General features: G+C 36.6%; 2 protein-coding genes across 2 annotated transcripts in view; both read left to right on the top strand.

The window, feature by feature from the left end:
* LOC125076845 (venom dipeptidyl peptidase 4-like) lies at positions 1–19404 on the top strand. The gene is made up of 13 exons (XM_047688561.1): positions 1–143; positions 9218–9374; positions 10027–10118; positions 10207–10284; positions 12229–12281; positions 12757–12947; positions 13177–13346; positions 13526–14170; positions 14345–14570; positions 15009–15159; positions 16879–17039; positions 17889–18094; positions 19107–19404. Exons 1-13 carry the CDS (start codon positions 141–143, stop codon positions 19194–19196), a joined length of 2223 nt encoding a protein of 740 aa, XP_047544517.1. The 5' UTR covers positions 1–140; the 3' UTR covers positions 19197–19404.
* A 586-nt stretch (positions 19405–19990) lies between these two features.
* The window catches only part of LOC125077108 (protein anon-37Cs-like), a 104185-nt gene continuing 96853 nt past the window's right edge, over positions 19991–27322 (top strand). The window contains 6 exon segments of the mRNA XM_047688913.1: positions 19991–20075; positions 20152–20358; positions 20507–21825; positions 26674–26786; positions 26788–26937; positions 26940–27193. Of these exon segments, the coding sequence (XP_047544869.1) occupies positions 20011–20075; positions 20152–20358; positions 20507–21825; positions 26674–26786; positions 26788–26937; positions 26940–27101 (2016 nt within the window). The 5' untranslated portion in view covers positions 19991–20010 and the 3' untranslated portion in view covers positions 27102–27193.

The raw sequence follows: 27322 nt of genomic DNA, 5'->3' as shown, positions 1-27322 counted from the left end.
GCGGCGTCGAGCGAACTCGTGCGTACAGTTTACATTTTTAGTTGCCTATTGGTGTGTGATGTGATCTGATTGGACCACTTAAATCATTGACGAGGAGTCATCCTCTTGTCCTGTGACCTGGGAACATTCGTTCACGTAAAATGGCTAGTACTATTGTTTATATCCTTCTGTTTATGAAATGTTTTAAAACATATTATAACGGAACAATCAAAGAGAATGTTGAAAAATATGTTTAATATTTTGAAATCATAAAATTGTAGGTAATACGTGCCGATAACTTTTATTAAAACAGAGAAAAACGACGATCGATTTGTGATTACTAACTTCTTTGATTTGATTCGCCATAGAGTGTTAATGTGATAAATTTAAAAAAGGAACGCAAACGACAATGAAATTGCTTTGTGATATTATTCAATCGCTTGAGAATTAGTTATACCACGTGCATTAAAAGTTTCATACATTTACCTATATATAAGGAAAACAATATCATAATTCATTAATATTTACCACAAATGTTTATAGTACATAGATAAAAAGCTATCATAGTGTGTGATATAAATTAAAGCTTAAGATGCACATTTAATGTATGATACTAATTTAAAAAATCCCTGTTAGTATAGAATAAAAATACTGTTTTTATTATCATATTGAGTTGTCAATACTTTTGTGTTAACTAAAAAATAGTTACATAACTGAACCGGTTGTTATCGTCTGCTAAAAAAACTATCTATGTCGAATTTATAATTTAATTATAATTATCTGAAATTAAGTCTATTTTAATATATATTTTTTTCAATTGAACAATAATTTACGACGAAAATTTGCTATATGTCATATATTATTTAAACAAACAATTAAAAACAATAATGCAAATATTTATTTTATATACTTGTGCTCTTGTGATCAATTGGTATTGTAATAATAATTTACACGTAAAACACTATTTCTACTCATAAAGATTGATATTCTAAAATATTTAAGCGGCTCCTTTATTTAGAGTACATAAAACCAATACAAAAGTGATCACTGAAATCGGCCCAAAGAGAAGGTATCGCGTAACACAGACTCAAAAAATATCGAACTGGGGAATACAATAAAGTTCTATTCATTGAGTAAATTCATTCTAAGAAAGACAATACACATTACACATCTATTGTTTGGTGTTAATGACATATTTCTTTAACTTCGCAAGCACGCGATATTATGATAATGCCATAGGTAATTTGATGATAATAAAAATGTTTATTAAACTAGCTATCTGTCCCGGCTTCACAGGGTAGAATAAGGATTCGTATATAATTTTTGGATTGAAGAACTAACACTATATTGTTTGTTTATTTTTTTTCGATTACGAATATTGGAATTCTCGGTTTTTCTCTACTATATACTATGATATATGTCATTTTGTTAGTACTATATATATATTTTATATTAATTTGTATGTACATATATATATATTCATATCATATGTTATACAGAAAGTACAGACACAAAGTAAAGCTAAGAAGGAAAATTTTAATTTAAACAGTAACAATATCTGCTTTTATTGGAATACATGTATGTGTGTTTATTTAAAAACTCGTTTATTTATGTTCTATTTAAACTAGTTTACTTATTATTTAGTACGTTCCAAAAGTGCTCATCATAATTCAATTCTTTAACATTTTTTATAATCATTATATAGTTGAAATAAGTATCTATATGTATGTTTATTAATTTATTATAAGTGATAGGCTCGATTATCATATTGTTTAGAAATAAAAACAATTTCAGTGATAACTGCAGAGATATTTTTTTTTTTATTAAAATAAGGCTGTTGGCTTGAAATATACAGTCTTATGTAATCTGCGGTAAATCTGTATAATATATAACTGTCTCACTGTCGGTACATTACTGATAGTATGTTTTGAAATGCATTTTCAATAAATACGTTGCAATCTGCCTCAATAATTTGTCTTGCGGTTCTTCCCTATACTCGTAAACAATATGCAATGATTGACGTGGCAATATATATTTTACAAGAATAAGAAATTTGCAGCAAAGCGTTACTGATATAATAATACCAGCTGAACCTGCGGCTTTACTCGCGCGAAATTTATAAAACATTAATTCCACCTCCGTTTTACCCCGTTTTATTTAGGGGTGAAGTTTCATAAATCCGTTAGCGGATGTCTACACCCTACAAGGAACCTATCTGCCAAATTTCAAGTTTGTAGGTGTTATAGTTTCTGAGATTTCGTGAGTAATCAGTGAGTCGTATTTCGTTTTTATATACATATGTATATAAAAACACTATATATATACACTAATTCGTTTTCTGGGAATTTTCGTATACATATAATGTATTGGTCCAGTAGTTTTAATAATCCATATCTAATTTTTGAGTATTTGCTACAAGCACAATTCGACCGATTTTCCATTACCTATAAAATTATGTCTAAGTATATATTTCGTGAAACACATGTTACTGATGTTTGGGCAGAAGCACCTTTTATCAGCATGACGTACAGATTAATGTTGAATTTTAAGACAAAATATATTTATCATATTATTATTGATGTTTATTATTATAGTCAGAAACAGTTGCTTTTACCTGAGGCCGAGGGTACAAAGAGGTAGTTCTTTTAAGCGTGGTACAATAACAATAATTTCGATAATAGTTTATCTATGAATTGCACGATAATTTTTAATTTTGTATGATTAATTTAAAGTTTATATGTAAATGATTTAAAAAAATAAGGTTTTTACTATATCACTTAAGCCAACCTTGATAAAAATAAAAATAAAACTTATCGTTTATATTCTTATAAATAATAAAAAAAATATTAGTAATTGTGACATTTCAATAATAGTGTCCATTATTGAAATGTCAAAACTTTTAGAGTGAATTTTGTATCTATATTAATATCCAATTAATATACCATAATGTTAATTGTGTTTAAAGATCGCTATAATTCCAATATTTAATTGATATACTAAGTATAATTACTTATAATGATAAGTATGTTTTAAGTATTTCCCTGTTATAAGACATTATGCTCCAATTTTTCAAAACTGCGATTCGAATGGCTCGGTTAAGATGTTAAAATGCAAATGTCGACCTACTCGTAGCATTTCAGTTACATTTTAATAAAAATGGATATTGAATTGCTTATTGAACATTGTTGGTTTAAAGTATTAACTACCGAACGGTGAAATCAATTTTTATAAAGCCTCTGAGAAACCCTCACACCGAAAATTCTAATTTGACGTCTAATTTACATTGACACGCAAACAATTATGTCCTGATACACTTATATAAAAATGACGAGTTAATCAGACTAGAATTCTGTGTTGAATATTTTGTAAGTGCCGTTACAAAATCAAAATATTCTTTATTCACGTAGGCTCATAATATCACTTTTGATTCGTCATGTTATAGATTTGAATTAAAGGTAAAGAGACCACCGCACCGGTTCGGAAATTAGATCTTACCACGAAGAAATGCAATGCAGTAGTTACTCTTTTCCGCCATTTTAATTACAGAATTTATGTTACTAAAGTACAATTACATCAAGAACGATATAACGAGAAATGATATTCATTCAAAATCTTACAGAAAATAAATCATTACAGACTCTCGTATTACCTTATATCACTGAATAAAATTCATTAGTTACTACTTAAAAACGTTCGTTAATTACGTATTATATGTAAGAGTTGAGGAATAGTTGGTTAAATATTTTATTACCTACATTGTATTTTTTGTTTAATACGCTTTAAAATAAATACAAATAAAAACTATAATTTTTTACTATTTATTATTCATGAATATTTACGAATTTTATTATATTTATTGTTAAAAATTGGAGCAACGTGGTGGAATATGCTTCAAACCTTCTCCTCAAATGGAGAGGAGTCCTTAGCCCAGCAGTGGGAAATTTACTGGCTGCAAATGTATTGTTAAATATTCTAAAATCGATGGTATCAAACATATAAAATGAATTTCGATGTAAGCTTAAACTTTAGTTAACAGTTTTTTGTCCGCCATTTAGGTTCGGCAAATGGTTATAAGGTTCATATGAGACCGATAAAATGTTTTTAGTATTTTTATCAAAAAGGTAGTCTTGACGCAAACTGCAATTTTTATTTTAATATTGAAATGCATACGAGGTTGATAGTTTGAACCGTTATTCCGAAATAACTACGTATAAAAAGTTATTAATTAATTTGTACGATCGTGACCAGACGAATATTGGATTTACAAAATAACATTACATTTTTGATGTGATGGCTGATGATTTGATTTAAAGCGTATTATCTAAAGGTCATCACTATTACAACGGCTAAGGTTATATTTAAAGACTGTGTTATTTTTTTATCTTTTCATATACATTCATAATATCAAAATATAATTAGTTATAATTATTTGGTGTTTTTATTTATAATTTATTCGTTCGGTTGGGTTAGGTTAGGTTAGTTCGGCCCGCTGCAGATAAGAGGCGGGAATCAGCGCAGCAAATTGCTGTGACCCACGCGCAGGCAGTTCATTCGGCTCCATCGCCGAAGTCCGCACCTATGCGGGTGCCACCAGCTGCTCCACCGGCACCCATCGCTGGCCCTTCAAGCGCCCCGATCGCGCCGGAGATGATTCCGCCACAGATGGCCCAGGAGATGTCCTGGTCCACTGTGGTTAAAAAAGGAAAGAAGGGGAAACAGGCTTCCCCTCCAGTTGGTCCAGCTGGAACAAAGACCACGGTGTTTAAGGCACCTCAAGCGGTTAAGCCAAAGCTGACTGCTCCTCGTACAGCTGCAGTGGTGGTTACGCTGCAGCCGGAAGCGGAGCAGAAAGGTGTCACATATGCCCAGGTCTTGGAACGCGCTGAGCAAGGCATAAAATTGCAGGAACTCGGGATCAATGGCGGGTTGAAAGTCCGACGCTCGGCGACGGGGGCCAGAGTGCTGGAGCTGCCGAGAGCACAGTCGAGCCAAGTAGAAAAACTAGCCGACAAACTCCGCACAGTGTTGGATGGGGTGGCCAACGTCGTCCATCCCATACGGAAAGTGGACATAAAGTTGACGGGGCTAGACGACTCCGTCACCAAAGATAAGATCATCGCGGCAGTCGCTCGCGAGGGTAACTGTCCCACTGAAGTGATAAGGTGTGGAGAAATTGCACGTGCGCACAGTTACATGGGTATGGTCCGCGTGACATGCCCAATAGTTGCGGCGAAGAAACTATCTGACGCCGGTCGGCTCTTGGTTGGGTGGAGCTCGGCCAGGGTTTACGTGCTGGAGCAGCGCCCTCTGCGTTGCTACAAATGCATGGGCCTTGGCCATACCAGGATGCTATGCCCATTTAGTGCGGATCGAGGGAGCCTTTGCTTCCGGTGCGGCGCTGATGGTCACAAATCGGCTGAATGCACCGGGAAGCTGTGCTGTGCGGTGTGCACAGACGCTGGCAAGCCTTCCGGACACATGATGGGGTCAAAGGAATGTAATCCCCCAAACACGAAAGGTAAGGTGGCCTTAGGCACCCAGTCCACCACCAACGTCGGACAGCGCCCAGCAGAGGAGGAAGCTGCAATGTCAACATGAGCGCACAATTCAGCTTCCTTCAGGCTAATATCAACCATTGCGCCGGGGCTCAGGACCTACTACTGCAGTCCATGGCGGAGTGGGGGATCGATCTGGCGGTGGCCTGCGAGCCCTATTATGTCCCGCCCCTACCTCATTGGGTAGGGGACTCGGATGGTACCGTGGCGGTCCTCGCGAAAAGCGGAACGGGTCCCTCTATCTCACTCGTTGAAAGGGGCTCGGGTTACGTAGTGGTGGGGTGGGGGGAGTACGTGGTCGTTGGAACGTACTTCTCCCCGAACCGCAGCCTGGCTGAGTTCGAGATCTATCTCGGCTTCGTCAGATCTGCGGTGGCCAGGCAGTCGCCTAAACCGACAGTGGTTCTTGGTGACCTAAACGCAAAGTCGCGTGCCTGGGGCAACCCTGCCACAAATCCGCGAGGAAGGGCCGTCCAGGTGTGGGCACTGCTCTCCGACCTGTCCCTTCTCAACAAGGGGCAGGTTGACACCTGCGTGCGCCAACAGGGGGGTTCCGTGGTGGACGTTTCGTTCGCCACCCCTGTCGTAGCACGCAGAGTGGTCGATTGGAGAGTGGAGGAGGAGGTGGAGACTCTATCGGATCACCGCTACATCCGATTTGAGATCTCCACCTCTCGCAGGCCGGCGGAACCCCAGAGGGTGCCGACCAAGCTGCCGAGGTGGTCTCTCGGCCAGGTCGATCGAGAACTGGTCAAGGAGGCCGCGATCGTGCAGCGGTGGGGTTCCGCAGGGAGGACGGAGGGCGCTAACGCAGAGGAGCTGGCGGGCCGCATGCGCAGTTCGCTCAAGGAAGTCTGCGATGCGGCCATGCCTCGGACCCGGCGCAGGGTTACGCGTCGGCACGTCTATTGGTGGTCACCCGAAATCGCCGACCTTCGGGCGACTTGCTGCCGGGCGCGGAGGGCCTACGTCCGCTGTCGAAGGCGCAACGGCCTCGACACGGATCTGGAGAGACAGATGCTGGATGCTTATCGCCAGCTGAAAAAAGATCTGCAGCTGGCGATAAGCAAGGCCAAGGAGAAGGCCAGGGAGGAGCTTCTGGCGGGTCTCAATCGAGACCCGTGGGGGCGCCCGTATCGCGGTGTGCGCGGGAAGTTCCGCAACCAAGGCGCCCCCGTCACTGAGACGATGCCGCCGGAACTCCTCCTACGCCTGGTCGGGGAACTCTTCCCCCATCCAGGCGAGCATGTCCCTCCACAGATGGCCCGCTCCGTGATCGAAGACGCAGTGGCTCCACCACTGACCACGGAGCGGGAGATGGAGATGGCCCTCGGCCGCTTGAGGGCCAGGAACACGGCGCCGGGTCCGGACGGGGTTCCAGGGCGTGTTCTGTGCGACGCCCTGGAATTCCTGGGTGCAAGGCTTCGGGAGCTGTTCGACGAGTGCCTGTGCAGCGGGCAGTTTCCGAAGCCTTGGAAAGAAGGGAAATTGGTCCTGTTGCCGAAGGAAGGTTGGCCGATGGATTCGCCTTCGGCGTACAGGCCAATTGTGTTGCTGAACGAGACGGGAAAACTTTTCGAGAAGATCCTCGCAGCCCGTCTCGTTCAGCACCTCGAGGAGGTCGGTCCGGGTCTCTCAGAGGCTCAGTACGGGTTCAGGGCGGGCCGGTCGACGGTCGACGCTCTGAACGCCCTGAAGACTCGGACGACAGAAGCGGTAGCCCGGGGGCAAGTCATCCTGGCGGTGTCACTCGACGTGGCGAACGCCTTCAACAGTCTCCCTTTCGAGACGATACGGGAGGCACTCCGATACCATGGGGTGCCGACCTATCTCAGGAGGCTACTGGAGGCGTACCTCCAGGACAGGGAGGTCCTCTGGGCGGGGGTCAATGGGCGGTTGGTCCGGCGTCGGGTAGGTTGCGGCGTTCCACAGGGGTCGGTTCTCGGCCCAATTTTGTGGAATGTCGGTTTCGACTGGCTCCTGCGAGCTCCCGTCCTTCCCGGGATGGGGGTGTTGTGTTACGCTGATGACACCCTCGTCACGGCGACTGGGCGGGACTTTCGGGAGGCAGCTCGCCTCGCCGAGGTCGGAACGGCTCTCACCGTGGACCGTATGGGAATGCTGGGCTTGAGGGTCTCCATAAATAAAACGGAGGCCCTTCTATTCCACGGTCCACGGAAAGGACCCCCACGAGGGGCGAGTATCACCGTCCGGGGGACGGTGATCAAGGTGCAGGCCCAGATGAAGTATCTGGGCCTCATCCTGGACGGTCGATGGAGCTTCGGGCAGCATTTTGTCCATCTCGGCCCGAGGCTCATCAACGCCGCCGCCGCTCTCGGCCGCCTCCTTCCGAATGTGGGGGGGCCGGGATCGCTATGCCGGCGTCTATATTCCGGCGTAGTGAGGTCGATGGCGCTGTACGGTGCCCCGATCTGGGTCGACGCCCTCACCGCTGACAACCGGGCCCTGCTGCGTAAGCCGCAGAGGGTCATAGCGGTGAGAGGCATCAGAGGGTACCGTACGGTGTCGTGGGCTGCGGCGACACTTCTCGCGGGCGATCCGCCATGGGAGCTCCAGGCGGAGGTGCTCGCGAAAGTGTACCGGTTCCGGGTCGAGGCGAGGAACCGCGGCGACCGTCCAGGGTCGGCGGAGGTCGGGCGGATCAGGGCTCTAGCCCAGCGAGCCCTGATCGCCCGATGGCAGGAGGATCTGGGGTCACCCACGGCGGGCCTGGCGACAGTGGAGGCGATCCGGCCCCACTTGAGTCGCTGGGTCGAGAGGAAGAAGGGCACACTCACCTTCAGGATGACGCAGGTACTTACCGGGCACGGATGCTTCGGTAAGTACCTGCACGGGATAGCGCGGCGGGAGGTGTCACCCTCCTGCCACGAGTGTGGTGCGCCAGTCGACACGGCGCACCACACCCTGAGTGAGTGTGCTGCGTGGGGGCCCCAGAGGCACACCCTTGCGGCGACTATGGGCGGAGACCTCTCGCTGCCGAGCATCGTCAACGAAATGCTCGGTAGTGAGACGTGTTGGTCGGAGATGCGCTCCTTCTGCGAAAGCGTGATGTCGCAGAAGGAAGCCGCGGAGCGGGAGCGGGAAGAGGATGCCGCTGCAGACCCGCTCCGCCGAAGACGACCGGGGAGGAGGAAGAAGCGCTACGCGCACCTTCTCCCCCCGCCTCAATAGGCGTCGCAGGGACTAGGGGGGGTCTCAGTACCCCGAGAACCCCCTCTAGGTGTTGGAGGCCCGCATAGGCGGGCCGACCGTCAGGGCGTCACGGTAGCATGCGCAAGCGATCCCGTGGCGCCCGCCGAAAGACGGAGAGGGTACCGCTGGTTTTTTAGTGGGTAAACCCGGCGTACCTGGGCGCACTCGGCGTTCAGGGCTCCGGGGAGTCCCACACCCCCCCCCACCTTCCATCACGTGGGGGAAGCGCGTAACGCGTTTTTCCAGCGAGAAAAAAAAAAAAAGAAATTGTTTGACGGCTACTGACTCACCAGTTATATCGTATTTTTCTATACGCCTGCTTAAAAAGCGTGCTTTAACTAGTTAGCGAGTTTATTTACATGAACAAAGAACAACAATAATAATCGGTTCACATTTCTTCCTGTTTTATTTTTAGCCAGTGTTTTCTGTATTCGTAAAAAATAATAATAACATTATTTTTTTTCTTACAGGAGTATCACGTTATTTTATTAACAGTGACTTTATTATGTAGTGTAACCGAAACAATTGCGACTCCCCAGAAGATTCAAAGGAGGTTCACATTGGAGGAGTTAATACCCTTGCAACATGATTTCTTTCCCGAAAGAGTGGCGGTTGAGTGGATTTCAGGTACCACTAAATATATTATAAATAATCGTTACTATGTATATACCTTATTATTATTATTACCTTACCAAGGACCAAACGTGTATTAATTACCTATTAAGATAAATAGTTAGTCAATGGTATTGCACTCATGCACATATTAAATACTAAATAAATAAGTATTAAATACGTATTGGTACAGATATATAATTATGCAATGAAAGATAAATAGAGATGTACCTATTGATTATCAAAATTTTATAAAAAGCAAGGACGCAAACTTTGTGTAGATCTATCTACATAGATTTAGATCTATCTATAATAAATGTTATTAAATAAATATAGATGAAGCAATCTATATTATATTTTACACAAAGGTCGATCGTAAAATATCCATTTGAAACATATCTCACAAATATGCGGTAAATTAAAATGATCACGTTTTTCTTGTATCTTTATTACAAGTTAATTAAACTTTTAATATCAGCTTATTAATATTAATTACATCTGAATTTCAATTTCAAATAAAATATCACCAAACTTGATGGTTTCTTTTTTATTAGCTTTTAAATTTAAATTTGATTAAATAAAGAGTGAATTTTAAGCATCACCTAATTTGTAGTATCTATTTATACATGTGTTTTAAAAATTACGAATTTAAATTAATTTATTCTAGATTCAGAGTACATTATTGTTGAGCCCGGTGCAATTAATAAATACGACGTCATCAATGACAGCTATGTTACGATTTTGGATCAATCAGAATTAGTAAGTATTTTTTAATGAATTTGTTCATTTTAAGAGTATTATTAAGATCTCCTTGTACGTTTGTTTTAATGTTTATGATTTTTTTCAGCTTAACTTGAGCCGCTTTGCAGTCGCTTCCTTCTCAAATGACCAAAAATACTTACTGCTAACTACAAATAGGAAAAAGGTGCGTTTTTAATTATCTTATCGATACAAGCATCACTCGCGATAATCGTTCTACTTTGCCTTCCCCTATAACCTTAAGTCTATAATCCTTTATTAAGAATATAGATTATATAATGATAAATTCTATTGTTTTTCCGACTAGGAAATTTGTATTACTCTGCTTAATATGTATGTATCATATTATGGTAGAGATCACTTTAGAATTGTAAATACCGTTAGATTGTGATCTATCTCGAAATATTGTGAACGGTGATTTAACTCAAAATAAAACGTCAAAAATTTCAATAATTTCGGTTAGGTTAGGTTAGTGTTTAAAATTTAACTGAAATTACGCACTTTGATAGATTATAATCTTCCGAAAAATAATGCGTTAAATTGTAAGCAGTATGCTAAAGTTCGCAATATTTCGACAGTTCACAATCTCGCGAGATAGGTTATATCATAACGGTATTTACAGTTTTACGGTGATACATATAAGCTTTTCTCTTGAATCACTTTGTTTATTGATAAAAATTACTTTAAAATACGGTACGTATTTTAAAAGATCTAAGCGTACAGACGGCCGGAAACGAATTTGTTTTACAACAAAACAAACTTAAAAATTACTAAAATATCAAAAAATCATATACGACAAAGATAATAAAATATAATAATCATTACATTATAAAAATAACATACAAAATAAACTGCAAGTTAAATGTTGTAATGGATATAAATATTATAATTAATATTGTTATATATTAATTAAATTAATTATCTGTATTATATATGTTTACCTCATACATATATCGCTGATTTACCTTATTACTGCGGAAGTTAAGTACGTTAAACTGAATTCGCTCCGAAATTTTCGCTTTTAGAAAATTATTATTTGATTAATTATTTCTATGCTTGTATGCGGAACGTGAGCTGTAATTTAAACTTCTTTCAGAACGTAATAATAAAGAAAATGTATGTAAATTAAGAATTATATACATTAAGGCCTTAATCATCATATACAATAATACAAACAGTCATTAAAAATTATTATTAATAGTTTATACTGATAAAACTGTTCTGTAATATATTGTTTGTAAATTCTATAGTTTTATAGTAAAAACGGAGTATTAGTGTAATTAGTGGCGTTTTTGTTGGAACAATCCTTTGGATAATTCTACTAATAAATATCGATTATGATACGTTCCCGATTTGATTCCGATCGAAATTCGACTAATCTTTACAAAATACAAAACTCCGCTTAATCGTAACTTGGGGTCAATCACTTATGATATGATCTCGATTATATTCCGATCAAACTTCGACTGAACCGTAACTAGATCTTTATTTTATTGGAATGGAAAAACGGCCGAATGATGACGATAAAATAATAATTTGATAGTAAAATTAGCACCCTGACTTACATAATTAGAAGCCATGTGAATGAATTCTATGTCACTGAAGAGGCTAAGAATAAAAGAGTATAAAGAGGCCAGTCTCTTTTTCCTATTCTGCTTTTCAACCCATATACATTAACATAATAACATTTATTAGTTCGTATTTTTAAATGTCAAGTAAGAAAATTAAATTACAAATATAAATCAAGGCAATATAAAATAACTTGATAAATACAAGTAGCAAACTGCATAATGCTTTGGTTTCGTCCATGGTCAAGTGATCCCTTCATTTTATAATTTAGCCGCTTATGTAAATGCTAACAGACAGCAAGAAATAATGGATAATGGATTCTTGAACAGCTGTTTCGAACAAATCCAGTGATCTTGAGAGTAGTTGTTCCACGTTCCGTGTGGATACCCAATAGCTTTTTAAATAAATTTACATTACAAAGAAGTTGTTTCAAAATATTTTGAAGCTACTTTTAAATTATCTACTTACGAACGAAGGTTATATTCTATTGTAGGACGTTATGTTGTAAGGTTTAATACTACTAAGTTCGTTAAAATTTCAGGTGTATCGATATTCAAGTTTGGCGGAATATTCGGTGTATAATCTTGAAAATAAGTAAGTATAAGAATACAACAAAAAACATACATTATTACATATAAATAATATCATATATTAAAGAATTATTGCAAACATTGAGATGCCTTTGAGTAAGTTGACTGGGTTCTCGCATTCTACCGTCAAACAGCATTGCTCCTTAGTATTATGTAACGATTTGAAAGGTGAGATAAACGACATAACAGGCATAAGGGACACAACATCTTAGATCCCAGTCTTGGTGGCGCAATGTCGACGTAAGTGATGGATAAAATTACTTACAGCGTCAGTAGTGTACGTAGCGTCAGGTGGCTATTTTGCCAGTCACCTAGCTATTTTGAATAAATAAATACAAAATACGTTTATATGCATATACACTGAATGCGCTTTGTTGATTCACCTGTATTAAATATCAACCTATTTGAGTATAAAACAGGCTAACTCTGATATGCAGGTAAACAATGGTTGAGTAATAATGAAAATATTTACGTAACAGGTCAATCGCTCACATAGGCAATGGTTCCTTACAAGTTGTGGCGTGGGGCAACGGTCACGCGCTTGCATATGTTCAAAATAACAATGTTTATTACGTGCCTGATGTCGCAAAACCTTATGAAGTAATGGCACTCACTATTGACGGAGTACCGGGTAATATTTATCATGGCGTCTCAGATTGGATTTATGAAGGTAAATTAAAGAATTATTTGCCATAACGTTAATGTTAATAATTTGAAAGTCGAAAACAGGATCGAACTTATTTTGAGCAATTTTATTATATATCGTATTTATTTGAGATAATATAGTAATAATGTTTGTCCATATATTATTTGCTTTATATTTAACCTTTTTTTTATAAAAAATATATAAATGTCAAAAATATATTATATATTTGTTTTTTTTTTGTTGTATCAATTAGAGGAAGTGTTTAATTCCGCTGAAGCAATGTGGTTTTCGCCAAAGGGAAGTTACTTGGCCGTGGCTTCGTTCAACGACACTGAGGTGGAATCGGCTGTTTATCCTTATTACGGAGAGCCTTCTGAATTCGACAACCAATACCCTCTGATGGTTCACTTCAAATATCCCAAGGTTGGTTTGAATTAAAATTTATTTATATATCCCTTTCTATAGTTTAAGATTTTTATTGTCCCTAGAATATACATTCTCACTGAAATGAAAATTAAGACTTATTTACTACGTAACCAGCTTACACGATTAAATTCCATAACAATATGATTTTGTTAAACTAATTATCATTTATTTGTCAGGCAGGTCGTACCAACCCAGTTGTCCAACTACGGGTTTTCAAATTAAGTGAATCAAAGATTGAGTCGATGATAATACTAGCACCGGTCGATATTGTTGGATTGGATCACATTTTAGGAAGAGTAAACTGGGCCACAGATAATAACTTAATTGTGCTATGGTTAAATAGAAGACAGAATATAAGCGTATTAGTAAACTGTGATTTAAAACAAAATAAATGTAATATAATGAAACATGAGACTGAACCAAATGGGTGGATTGATATCCGTGAACCATTCTTTGATAAAACTGGAACGAAAATTCTCGAAATACAGCCGTTGCCCTACGGAGAACAGAGATTCATGCATCTAGGTCGTTTTGATTTTAATACAATGCAAACTGAAGATTTGACTCCAGGAAATTCAACGGTTACCGAGATACTAGGGTGGAACCTAGATACGGATACTGTATATTATATTGTATCTCCAGGAACAGAACCATGGAAGAGACAATTATGGGCTTCTTCTCGTGGAAATGCAAAATGTATTACTTGTAATAAACCAAACTGTCACCAAGCTGATGGAATGTTTTCAACGAGTAGTAGTTATGCTATTATTTCATGTAGCGCTATTAATGTTCCCGCCATAACGTACTTTTATATGAGTCAGGTTTGTAACAATTGTAAATAAATTATAACCATTTAGTTACGTCACAATAAGACGATAATTAAAGTGAAAACTTTAACCAAAGCATAATGATCGGATGTACAATTGTGGTGGAAATTATAATTTCATAAAAATATTTTGTATGACACTGACTTTAATTTTTATTATAAATTCCAGAAAGATACTTTTAAAACGTTAACAGAAAATAAGAGATTGGCTCAGAAATTAAAGCAGTACAAGTTACCCATGGCTCTTTTCAACATGATTCCATTAGAAGATGATTTAAAGTCAAACGTCAAACTACTTTTGCCGCCAGACATGGAAACAGGAAAGAAGTATCCTATGGTTGTTAGATTGTACGCTGGGCCTGGGACTTCTAGAGTTCTAGATAATTATGATTTGGGTAAAATAATTTATATATTGTTTCTGAATGTTTTATTATTACTAACAATCGCCAATTCCAATTGAACAAGGAGTAAAGATAAACTAACCTTAAATTTCCATATTTCATTCATCATGTTAATAGCACTGCTATAATTTCACTACAAATAATTCTTGATATTAATTATCTATAAAAAACACTATCCACTTAATTACTTAAATAGATTTTAAATTTCTTATAAAGTTACGATAACAACTTTGCCGACAAAGTTGACAAGCAATATATATTATATTCAAGATATCAAAGTTGTTTTGTTACTTGTCCTAAGATTGAAATAGGCTTATAGCTATTATCGTTCATAGTTGTGAGGATTATTTATGAATAATAAAAAATACACCCAATGCTTAACCTAATTGAATTATTTATTTTAATTTATAATACAATGTATACATTTTTCAGAATATTACAATATGTACTTAAGCAGCAATCGAAGTTACATAATAGCGTCTATTGACGTGCGGGGCTCGGGAGTGATGGGCGTTGAGGCGATGCACGCCGTCAACGACGCTCTGGGGACGGTGGAGATCACGGACACCTTAGACGTGATAAGGTACTATCTATATTAAAGTATTTCATTGTAGGGATAACATAGTAAATGTCTCGTTTTTGAGCAAAGGGTCCTATGCTCTGAACAGGCTTAGAGCTTATTTTGACCCTACTCCAATGCGGTTGGTGGATACTTGTTACAACTCGGTAGTTGAATGTTTATGAAAATATGGTATCAATAAAATGGACAACATCACATACATTACTTTGAGCTCAATGTAAGTAGCTAAAGCACTTGTGTTATGGTAAATCAGAAGTAACGACGGTACCACAAACACTCAGACCCAAGACAACACAGAAAACTAATGAACTTTTTCTACATCGACCCGGCCGGGAATCGAACCCGGGACCTCGGAATGGCGTACCCATGAAAACCGGTGTACTCACTACTCGACCACGAAGGTCGTCAAATAAATCTAAACAACAAAAAACTATGGAGATGAATACTATATGTTGCTATATTCAATTCTGTTCCTGAAGAGACGTGTTATTCACGGTTTTAATTTTTCAGTTTTATTCTTGATTATTATATTTATCAGCATTCTAATCATCACGTTATAATAAAGCAATCCTGATCAATATTTAATCATATAGTGGATACATAATTTCACTTGATACATGCAAGTTTCCTCAAGTCGCTTTCCGTAAATTATAAACATAAATTAAGCGCATGATATCACTGGCGCTGGCCGGGGTTCGTGCCCTTAATCTTATGTTGCGATTCATGTGGTCGAGCCACTGGACCATCTCGGGTCAAATATTGTAACCAAGTACTGTTTGCTGTTAAAACATCGTTACGTTACAGAACTGTTCCATTCCATTTCATTGAGTTATATTTTGTGCGAAACGTGAATAAATAACGTGAAAGTAACCTAGATTTTACTTAACATAACTTTCTTAGTGTAAATGTCGACATCAAAATAAAATAAAATCAGAAATGAAAACATAATATTATTATTTAAGCTATTACAACATGATCTAAGTTCGCGTAAACGTTATGAGCACCTGTTCATTTTCCGTAATAAATGTGACCTATATATTTCCCAGGGTATCACATAGAATATTAAGTTTCATTAGACTAGCATAGTTGTTCATATTAATACATGGAATATAACTGCCGGTATTTCTTGTAAATAAAGTATATATTGATTCTAATATGAATTATATTTTTAAAATATTATATTCTAAGATTATCGGTGTATTCACGCACGAAGGCGCGCCCCTCCACGTTAAATTATATCGGCGTGTATTTGTTGAGTGACGTTAAAGCTTACAAGATGTCTTAGTGTGCGTGACACGACTAAGAGTAAAGACAGCGAAACAATACAAATTACATTTAATTTGTTTAGTATATTATATTAAAAAATAATTCCTTCGTGAGTGAATCTATAATTGACATTAAAATATATTTTTTTTTTTAATTCCTTTTTATAGCAGGAGTGTCCAATTATTAAATCTGTGGTCGAGTGGTGTGTACGCCGGTTTTCATGGGTACGCCACTCCTTGGTCCCGGGTTTGATTCCCGGCCGAGACGACGTAGAAAATTTTCATTAGTTCTATGTTGTCTTGGGTCTGGGTGTATGTGGTACCGTCGTTACTTCTGATTTCCATAATACAAGTGCTTTAGCTACTCACATTGGGATCAGAGTAATGTATGTGATGTTGTCCAAAATGTAATTTATTTAATTTATTAAATAAATATATTTGTTTGTATTTTGTAAAGGCGTTTAGAGAAAATGTACTCGTTCATCGATCCTTATCGTGTCGGTGTTTGGGGCTGGAGCTACGGTGGATATGCGAGCACCATGATGTTGATCAAAGATGAGGAGCAGACTCTCTCATGCGCCGCTGCAGTCGCACCCGTCACCTCCTGGCTCTACTACGGTAATGACCTTACTATTTATCCGTTTTAACCATATATTTTTACTGGGAAAAATATATATATCTGTTAAATCATTTTGGAATAAGACGCTAGTGTTGCCATGTATGTCAATGACAAAATAACAATATTCATACTATTTTACATGCCAATTACTATTGTCGAAAACCATCACTCACATTTTTTAGTTGTCCTGTCAATCTTTTGTTATGCTAATGTAAAACAATTTGAATATTGTTCCAACTAAATAAAAAACTATTATGGAGTCGAATATTACGTGTTGCTATATTATATTGTATGCTTGAAGAGACGTTTTACTCACGGTCTTTATTTTTTGATGAAGCGTACTCGTATCTACTAAAATAAAAAGCGTAGAGTACGGTTTTATTCTTGGTTATTATATTTATCAGCGTTCTAATCAGGTCGTTATAATTCAGCAGTCCTGATTAATATTTAATCATTTAAATAAATTGTAAATAAAAAGTAAAAATACATATGTTGAAATCTAGTATTTTATTAATAGAGTTCATCTGTTTAATCGAAATTCAATTTATAAATCTTATATGCGTAAGTTTAAAAAACGAATTGTCGGTACCGAATGTGACCTACATTTTTTTACAATTATTTTTTTACATCAATGAAAGTGTTTTAACAAAAAACTATCGTTCATAGCATGTAGCAATAAAATAGCAGCAATCGAGATTGATTTGATAGAATTTTTAAAGAGTTCGTTCGTACCGTGTAATTTATTAAGATATTGTAGTTTTATTATTTAATAATTATAATATAATATATCATTTTTTTCTTTAAGTATAAATATACGACTTATTCAAAATCCGTGCGATGTTATACAGATTCAATTTACACGGAGCGGTACATGGACACGCCACAAAACAATCCAGAAGGTTACGAGAACTCGGATTTGATGAAAGTAGCGGAGAAGCTGCGCGGGCGCCGGTACCTGATCGTGCACGGCACTGGCGACGACAACGTACACTTCCAACACAGCATGCAGTTGGCTAAGAAATTGCAGAGAGCCGATATACCTTTTGAACAAATGGTATTAAAAATAAACCACATATTATTTTATCCTAGGTTATTCTAATTACTAATAACCAAATTCTACGATTTAATGTCACTTGTTATGTGAGGATCCAATTATTATGGGTAATCCGAAATTATTCACACACTTTTTGAGAATATAACAATACCATGTTATACTTTCAATAAGTTTTACAATATTTATAACTTGGTTGGTCTGTAGACGATTATAAGAAGCACCAACTGATTACATACAACTGCTATTTATTAACTTTCACTTTGGTTACAAATAGTCAAAATAGGTTCTAACAATTTAGTACTTGGTGTTAGGGTTCTGTGTAAGCCCGTCTGGTGGCTACCACCAACTCATTAGATATTGTAAGTTTTGAAAGGTGAGTGAGCCAGACATATGGGACAGTAGTCAGTCCCGAAAGTTGGTGGTACATTTGTGATATAAGGAATGGTTAATACATCTTACAGCGCCAATGTCTATGGGCAGCGGTGACAACTTACCATCAGGTCGCTCATTTGCCCGTCCTATGTAATAAAAAATACATTTTTTTGTAAAGTAATTATTATTTATAATCTCTCATGGATCATATTACTTTATGTTTTTTAATGTTTAATAACAATCTTGACCTTTATCTAAGACGATAAATTAAATGTAAACATAATATTTTTTAAATAATTATATATAGATACGAAAGTAGGTCTGTCTGTTGCTCTTTCACGGTCAAACCACTAAACTGAATTTAATGAAATTTATTGTGAAGCAAGCTTGAACTCCAAGAAAGGACAAAGGCTACTTTTTATGGATAACTACTGACGACCAACTCCAAAAACGCGAGCTTGCGACTGACAACTAGTATAATATAAAATAATCCCCTAAACTTTTTTCCGGCATACACGAGATTGAATAAATGTTGTTAAATAAAGACAAGAACATTTGTTGTTTTTAAGTAAATACAATTATTAAGTACCCTCAATCATCTCAAGTAACCGCCATCTTATTCCACGTTTTTTTGTTACAGAGTTACACTGACGAGAATCATTCCTTGCGGGGCGTGAGTCGACACTTCTATCACACGTTAGACCACTTCTGGACGGAGTGTTTTGGATAATTACTAAAAGTATTACTTAAAGTACAAGTTAAGACTGTGATTACTGACTATTATAGTTTGTGACTCAATGAAATTATTTATTGTATAGCGACATCCATATTAGATATATTGATATACCAACTGTACATTCTTAAAACTAATTATAAATTATTCACTTAAAACATTAAGAATAAATAATAATTTTGTGAATGTATGTATATCGGAGATACCTATTTGTATATGATGAATTTTAATAAATATGAAAATAAATATTTTAATAAGCTTATTATTTTTGAATACTTCCTTGTGGAAGTTAGTGATCAGTTTTTGTTCAAAATTTAATATTAATGAGGTAGTTTTTCTTGAAAATACCTATCACTTGATGTCAATAATTCCATAGAATTCAAACGCTTGCCGACAGAAAAGCGATACTATAATTTAAAAAAAAAATGTCACATTTTCTTTAATAATTAATGAGCCATAGACGTCATATTTTTGCCTTTCATATGAAATTAAAAAAAAAACGTTCAACAACAATAAAAACTCTAATCAATATACTTTTTAAATCTGAGAGTAAATATTGATAGATTTATAAAAACATTAAAATAAAAGAAGGAATACATATGTTTCTTTTGTATTATAGCAGAACATTTGAGACGTTAATATAATCTAAAACATTTTTTTAATATATGTGAAATATAATATTGATTGATTTACCAAAAATATTTACATAAAATAAAAAACAAACTCTGAATACAAGGTAACGTTTTGCTATAAGTCAGTTCACTTGTGACGTTGACAATAGAACTTTGAAAGAAAAATTATTGTAGTCCATATGAAAATTATCAGTAGAAAATATTTTAAATCGATCATAAAATGGCAAAAGACAATAAAAAGAAGGTACGTATATTTAATTTATTGAGTTGTCTAATAATGATCTGATAAATAAACGCCAATTTTTAAATATTATCTCTAGAATGACCGAGAAAACTCCTCCAATATACGATTGTGGCCCAGACTTGGAAGATCGCGGAATATGCGCCGTAGATGCATGCGATCCTGATAAATGCTTTCCTGAACCTCGTGTAGTAATAATAGGAGCTGGTGTGGCTGGACTTTCTGCGGCGGCGAGACTGTCTGAACGCGGCATTAATAATATTGTCATATTAGAAGCATACGAGAGGTATGTAGAGGTAAACCTAAGTTACAAGTCAGGTTACGAAATTCGTTTTATTTTCATAATAAGACCTTATTGGATTTTAGTTATTATAAGAATAAAAGATAAAGAAAAATAATTTTAAAGAATTAAAAAATCGTAATATTTTTTTTAGACCCGGTGGTCGTATACATTCTTGCTGGCTGGGTGACATAGTAGCTGAATTAGGAGCCGAAGGGAAGCCAGAAAATTTTTCGTCTCACCCGATTTATGCAATGACTGCTACAGAGACACCACCTCGTCCTGGGGTACCCGGAGCAGAGCAACCAAAAGGACTCTTAAAAAAAGTCGTATCAGAAAATATGGCATTGCCACCCACGATCACAGCCTATTATAAATTTCGTCAAATAGAAGAAGAAGCAGCAAACATTTTTTGTCTCGGGGGAAACAAGCAACATGGCTCTTTAATAAATTTTATGAGTCTGCGCATTCAACAGGAACTACATGAATATCCGGTAGAACAGCAACATTATGCCGCTAAAATTATGTTTGGTCTTACTCATATGTTACGTGCTAGATGTAATGATGATACAGCGATGTTATGTGCCGATCATTCGGGGTGTTATATGAATATGCCTGGTGGAGAGGTACGCGTTCCATTAGGTTTGGTCGGTATACTGGCACCTTTATTAAGACAAATACCAGAAGGAACCATCCGCTACTGCAAGCCAGTTAACTGTGTCTATTGGGGTACTAGCCAAAAATCAGGATATCGTGCAACTGTTTGTACTACTGACGGTGAAGAATTTCCGGCTGATTATGTTATTGTAACCGTTTCTATAGGAGTCCTTGGTGCTAATTCTGCAAAAATGTTTTGTCCAGCTCTTCCAGCATCGAAAATTGATGCAATGAGATGTTTAGGTTTTGGTTATTGTAATAAAATATATTTGGAATACTGCAGACCCTTTTGGTTTTGGCACAATGGTGATTTAAATTTTACATATAATCCTAATAGCACATTGTGCAGAAATGATTGGACACGCGGTGTGAGGAAAATACAGGCAGTACCTACAAGTAAACATGTGATAAGTGCACTGGTTGTAGGAAAGGAAGCATTAATGATGGAGGGACTTTGTGATAAGGATGTAGCCCAAGGTATCACCGACCTTATTAGAAACTCGTCTGGAAATAAATTTATACCTTACCCTACAAACATATTGAGATCACATTGGACTAGTGATCCATATTTCTTGGGTGCTTTTTCATATTCTTGTCAGTGTACAAATGGTCATGTACAGAGAGCCTTAGCTTGTCCGTTACCCGGACCTAGTGAACCAATTCCACCGATTATTTTATTTGCGGGGGAGGCAACAGTAGCTGGCCACTTTGCGACTGTCGATGGAGCAAAAATAAGTGGTATACGAGAAGCTGAAAGAATTGTACAATTGACAGTACGATTTCGAGGTCCACCACTTCCGGCTTTAGAATCTATGAGTACTCAAAAGTTACCTTGTAAATCATGAGGATTCAAATTGTTGTTTTATGAGAAATACAATCAAGTTACAATAAATGGTTTTTGTAATTGTAAGCTTTCCAATTTCTAACTTACACCTATGTTGCAACTAACAGATATCTTGTTATGAACGAGTTTTGCGTAACTTGTTCTTGAGTTCTGATTCGGAAAACATAGTAGTTATCATGTTTTCAGAATATTTCATTTTATAACAAAATACGAACCTTGTTGTTGTATTAGTTGTTGAAATTTAATACGATTACTACGACCAGCTAACAAAGTTATAATATATGGTAAAATATCATGGATGTCTCTGTCTAATCATAATAAAGAAACCTAAACTATATTAAAAATATTCTTAGCTCTTAATATTTTTTTTAGTTTTTTAATTGATGTTTCACTTTATTATCGACAGAAAGAAAAAATTCGCTGCAATCTCGTCGGCAGTTATTTCTACTCACTTAATAGCTACCTTAAGGGAACTGTAGCTAACTTTAGGGAAGTTATAGTTTTCACCTCGAAAAGGCAGCCATTCTGATTATTTGTCCGGCCGGGTGTAAGTGTGGTCGTTGTTTGTGTGACAATATTTTTTTGTCGTATGATATCTCAAGAATGAATCAAGCCACGACGTTCAGAAGGGTTCATTGAAACTTAGTTCTGATTAGATTTTGCAGTCATACGCTTGAGCTGTTCCCAAGATTTTCGAAAAATAAAAAAAAATGTTTTTAATTTTTTTTCAAATAACTTCAAAAATTTCGTTCAAAAAATCAGTTGAAAGGGAAATTCAAACATTTCCAAAAAAATTAGAAACTGATATTGTTTTAAAATAATTTCTTAAATTTTGGTATTTTTTTGTATTAGGAAACCTGCAAACCTTCAAGCAAAACTGGAAACCGAATCAAAATCAAACGATGCTTTAAAATATCAAAGTTTGAACATTTCCAAAAAAGTGTTTTTAGAACGCAGCTTCGACGTTTACCAACAAATTGATTTTTAATCTCTTTAAAAATGTTTACACTCCAAAAAAAAAAATTACAAAGAGCGCCACCAAAATAAATTTGGTAAAAATTGAATGACATAAATAAAGCTTTATAAATATTTTTTAATGTTGTTATTTCTAAACATATACTTGTAAACTTTTAATATATTTCCAATTATATCAACAAAAATTATACTCATAAAAATAATAATAAATAATTTTTGACAAAAAAACTGAACAAAATATACGACACAATGGAAAAAACAAAAAACTAATTCAATTTCAAAAAAGAAAATAAAAATAATTATAAAATATCAATGAAAATTTTTTTGAATAACAAATTGTTGTACAGATATAAAAATTACTTAATATTAATAATTATATTATTGATTGATTTCCTATCCTTATGATAAAATTTATTAATATTTTTTTATTAAGGCTCAAAAATATTTGATTATCTCTTCCCACGTTAATTATATTTATTACAAAAAGGAATAAAGAATTAAGAGTTTGGAAAGCTCGAAAAAAATTATAAATGTAAATTCGTGCCCTTTGAGCTCGAAAATAACGAGAAGTTGTATCGCCCATGCTTTCCCTCTTTTCGTCTTCTTGTGATAGATTTTCGTAAATCCAATTTTAAGTTATTGTCTTTGAAGAATGCGGAACGTCCGAGTCATATATAGTTTCAATACTGTGCAATTTACAGTTAGGAACGGGATTTATTTACTCAAAATCTTCATCCAATTTACCTTAATATTTAAACAAATGCTGGGTGTAAAATACGCAATAGCTAACATACTTCTACTACTAAATCTTATTACTATAATAACTTAATAGCTGACTAGTGAGTTGGACTGGTTTAGTCAAATTTTGATTCTCGTTACGGAACTTGGAATTAACACTCGTATTGATGTTTAGCATGGAGTGTCACTATATATACCAATCTCTTAAAGCACACACACTTCCAGAAATAAAGTTGATTTAATTATAATCAGTTCAGTTGTTTCAGTTAGATAGAAAATAAACTATGGCAAATAACAATACCTCACAAATCGTTAATTTTTACAGCATATAAAGTATTTTGAACCGATATTTATGAATATTGGTTTGTCTTTTTTTTTTGGTTCGTATTGCTATGAATTAGTAAACTCCAAAATATATTTTTCATAAGAAAGAGATATTTGTCCCATTTTATAAATAAAATTTATCATCAGTTACAATTTTCTTTTTGTAATCAAAATAGTTCTCACCACTATCATGTAAAAAAGTTAACTTGACGCAATAGAATTCTACAAGTTATAAATTAAAATCTACGTAATAAAATTCACGAACGTTAAACATTTGCTTATTATAATTTAATAGCTATCGTGGTGCCATCCAACTTAACCCCAATTTCAAAGTACATTCGTGGCATTTAATGACAAAAAATTAAAAATAAGCCAATGTTTAAAACTTGGACACTGGAGCCAACGCATGGCTTTGCGGATGATAAATTAGGTCAGATGAGAACAGTCACATTTATTGACAAGTGTATGTATAAGATCTTATAATTGTCCTTGAATCTATACATGCTTAAGATCATTATATTTTAATTGCCACGTCACGTATATACATACAAATTTCATACCATACTTTTAGTTATGCGTGTGAACATACAATAAATTTGAGGTACGAGCGGGCATTTAATTGTATGGTACTTACGTTTTAGGCATGTTACTTGAATTACCGTTTAGTTTTATTTTTTACTTACATCATAATAAAATTACAAGGTGTGATATTTGCTCTCGTTACCACAAAACTAGTAGTCGTTTGGTTGCGCATTATTGCATTTTAAACAAAGCGACTAAAATTCTCTTTGCTGGCAATGAGTTTGTCTGGCGCTAGACTAAGGCGCCGAAATGTCGGCAAGTGAAGCGAATAAAGCATGGTTTGGCTTCTCCCTCGATGATAAATCTATAGTCCACTAACACTATACTTACTAAGTTAATGAAAATTTACGCCTAAAACTTTCTATAAAAACATGCTTAGGAATGAAAACGAAATAACTATTATTTTTGTTATTTTCTTTAAAAATAAAACCGAGAATAATTGTTCTTTAGATATTCCCAGCGCGTTAGAAGCCAATGTTGTGAGTATAGTCTCGCTGTTAAGATTTTCACTGCGAAACGAATTCGTATACAGCAAATTTTCCGCGTGTTAAGCTATGCAAGTGCATTAACTCAAACTAAATTATAAAATACGTCTATTTTGTACGATATTTTAAACGTTGATTCATCCAAATATACTTTAAGTTCAAACATAATTTATATTACGTTAGGCGTTTTTTACGTACGTACTTTGTAGTAGCCGGCCTGGGCAGGTACCATCCAGTCATCACATACTTAATATTGTTGTTTCCGGTTTGAAGGATGAGCCAGTGTTACTATAGGCACAAGGGACATAACATCTTGGTTTCAAAGGTTGGGTGCCCCCAATCATTGGCTATATAAGGAATGGTTAATATTTCTTACAGCACCAGTCTAAGAGCAGTGGTGACTACTTACCATCAGGTAATTTATTTGTCCATCCACCTACTTATATCATAAAAAAAGAAGTTTCATAATTGTTTGGGAATTCCAAAAATATCCTAATATGTAGGAAATGTACCAGCTTTACTCACCTTACTTATTGAGGAATGCTCGACAATATTATTTCGGAAAGATTACGGATCTCATCATCCTGTAAACTATAATAAGTATTATCATTTCATTAGCTATATACATTACACAACATTTATTTATAAGCAGTAACGATAAACAGCATTATTTTGCGTGTGATTAAAAAATACTTTGAATAAAATGTGTTTATTAACAATCTTTATTATAGCATAGAAAATGATAATTTAATTTAAATTTTTGAATATTTATATACCCGAGATTGCCCAGTGGTCAGAACGGGCTCATTTTTACCGATGATTGCGGGTTCAAACCCAGGTAACATTCCGAAGAAACCTGCACGTGTGTATGCACCAACTTACATTGGAGCAGCGTGGTGGAGTTAGTTTCAAACCTGCTTATTAAAGTGAGAGAAGGCCTAAGCCCAGCAGTGGGTCGTTTATAGACTGTTGTAGAATATTTTTTGGTTTTATTATTATTTATCTCTTCCCATAAGTCTAGCCGGATAAAGGTTAAAAAAGTTTATGATTGATAAAAAAATATTTGAGTAGACATTTTATATAAACTTTAATTAACAGTTATATATAAAAAAGGATAAAAGAAAGTAAAGAAGAAATCGATTTTAATCAAGAGGTAGACTAAAATATTTTCAAGCGAAGCTTCGTCTCAAATGGCTCTCAGTTACGGTATGTGACATTTAAAGAAAGCAAGCAGCAACTTTTCTCGAGATCAGTCTCGGTTGCATTGTATCATTAGTTTCAATACGGCGTCGTAATCGATAACAATCCAGTGTCGGATTACTAGAAATATAACAATTCTTGTAAGTATTTGTTCTAGTCCTTATATCGAAGTATATAATTTTATCTCATAGCAGATTGCTTAAATAGTTTTTTATGTAAAGTCATTGTATATTACATGTTAAAGATACATGTTATATTTCGTTTTATTTAATGTAAATATCATTTTATAATTTTTCACAGATCTACTACTTAATCATTAAATAAAAATATTTATGAATAAAAAAAAATACCTTAATAAAAATATTTTGGAGTATTGTATCCAAAGATAAAGTCAAGAGTGAGTGACACGGAGGGCATTAACATCGTAGCAATGTGACATGGGCGGGCGGCGCGCGCTTGCCTCGAAACGCGTCTCTGCAGATGGCGGGTTGCGGGAGCACGCAAGAAATCGTCGAGACAGATGCGTGACGCAGCGCGCAGGACCGGCCCCCCGCGACACGCGGTGCGTGCTACCCCCGCGAACCCTGTGCTCCGCACAAATCCTGGCAAAAAACATCAATATTCGTAGGGTGCGTGAAGCTGCAGCGGTGGCAGGTGGTCTCGGCCGGGCAGCTCGGCGTGCAGCGGTGCGGTGGTGCCGGTGCAGGCGGTGCGTGGCGCGCGGCGCGGCGGCGCGGCCCGGGCGGCAGTCGCTCGCAGCAGGCGGCCGACGCGGGTCGCTCTCGCCCACTCGCTGCGCTCTGTGCATCGCGGATTGCGCTCGCGATACCGCCACCAGGTACATGACGGGCCGTTATACTCCCTCAGTGCTCCCTGTCCATAGGACCACTTTTATATTTGCACTTTTCATTCATCATATCACTACTTCAGACGGGACTCGCTAATATTTCAGTTGGACTCGTACCCCATGTGTTGTTGAGAATGGTGGATCGGTTCTTTTAAAAGGGGAAGCAAATGCTTACCTTTTAAAGTACTGGTAAGAATATACGTGTTATTAATTAATAAGAAAAACAAGATAATCTTTAATCTTGTACTCATAACCGATGCTGTTACTTTTATAACAGAAAGTTATATTCAAATGAGGTGTGTATTGATTAATAGACAA

This window comes from Vanessa atalanta, chromosome 3 (assembly GCF_905147765.1).
Source record: "Vanessa atalanta chromosome 3, ilVanAtal1.2, whole genome shotgun sequence".
Taxonomy (NCBI): Eukaryota; Metazoa; Arthropoda; class Insecta; order Lepidoptera; family Nymphalidae; genus Vanessa; species Vanessa atalanta.
The sequence above is the reverse complement of the archived record's forward strand: the minus strand, read 5'-3'. Positions and strand labels throughout refer to the sequence as shown.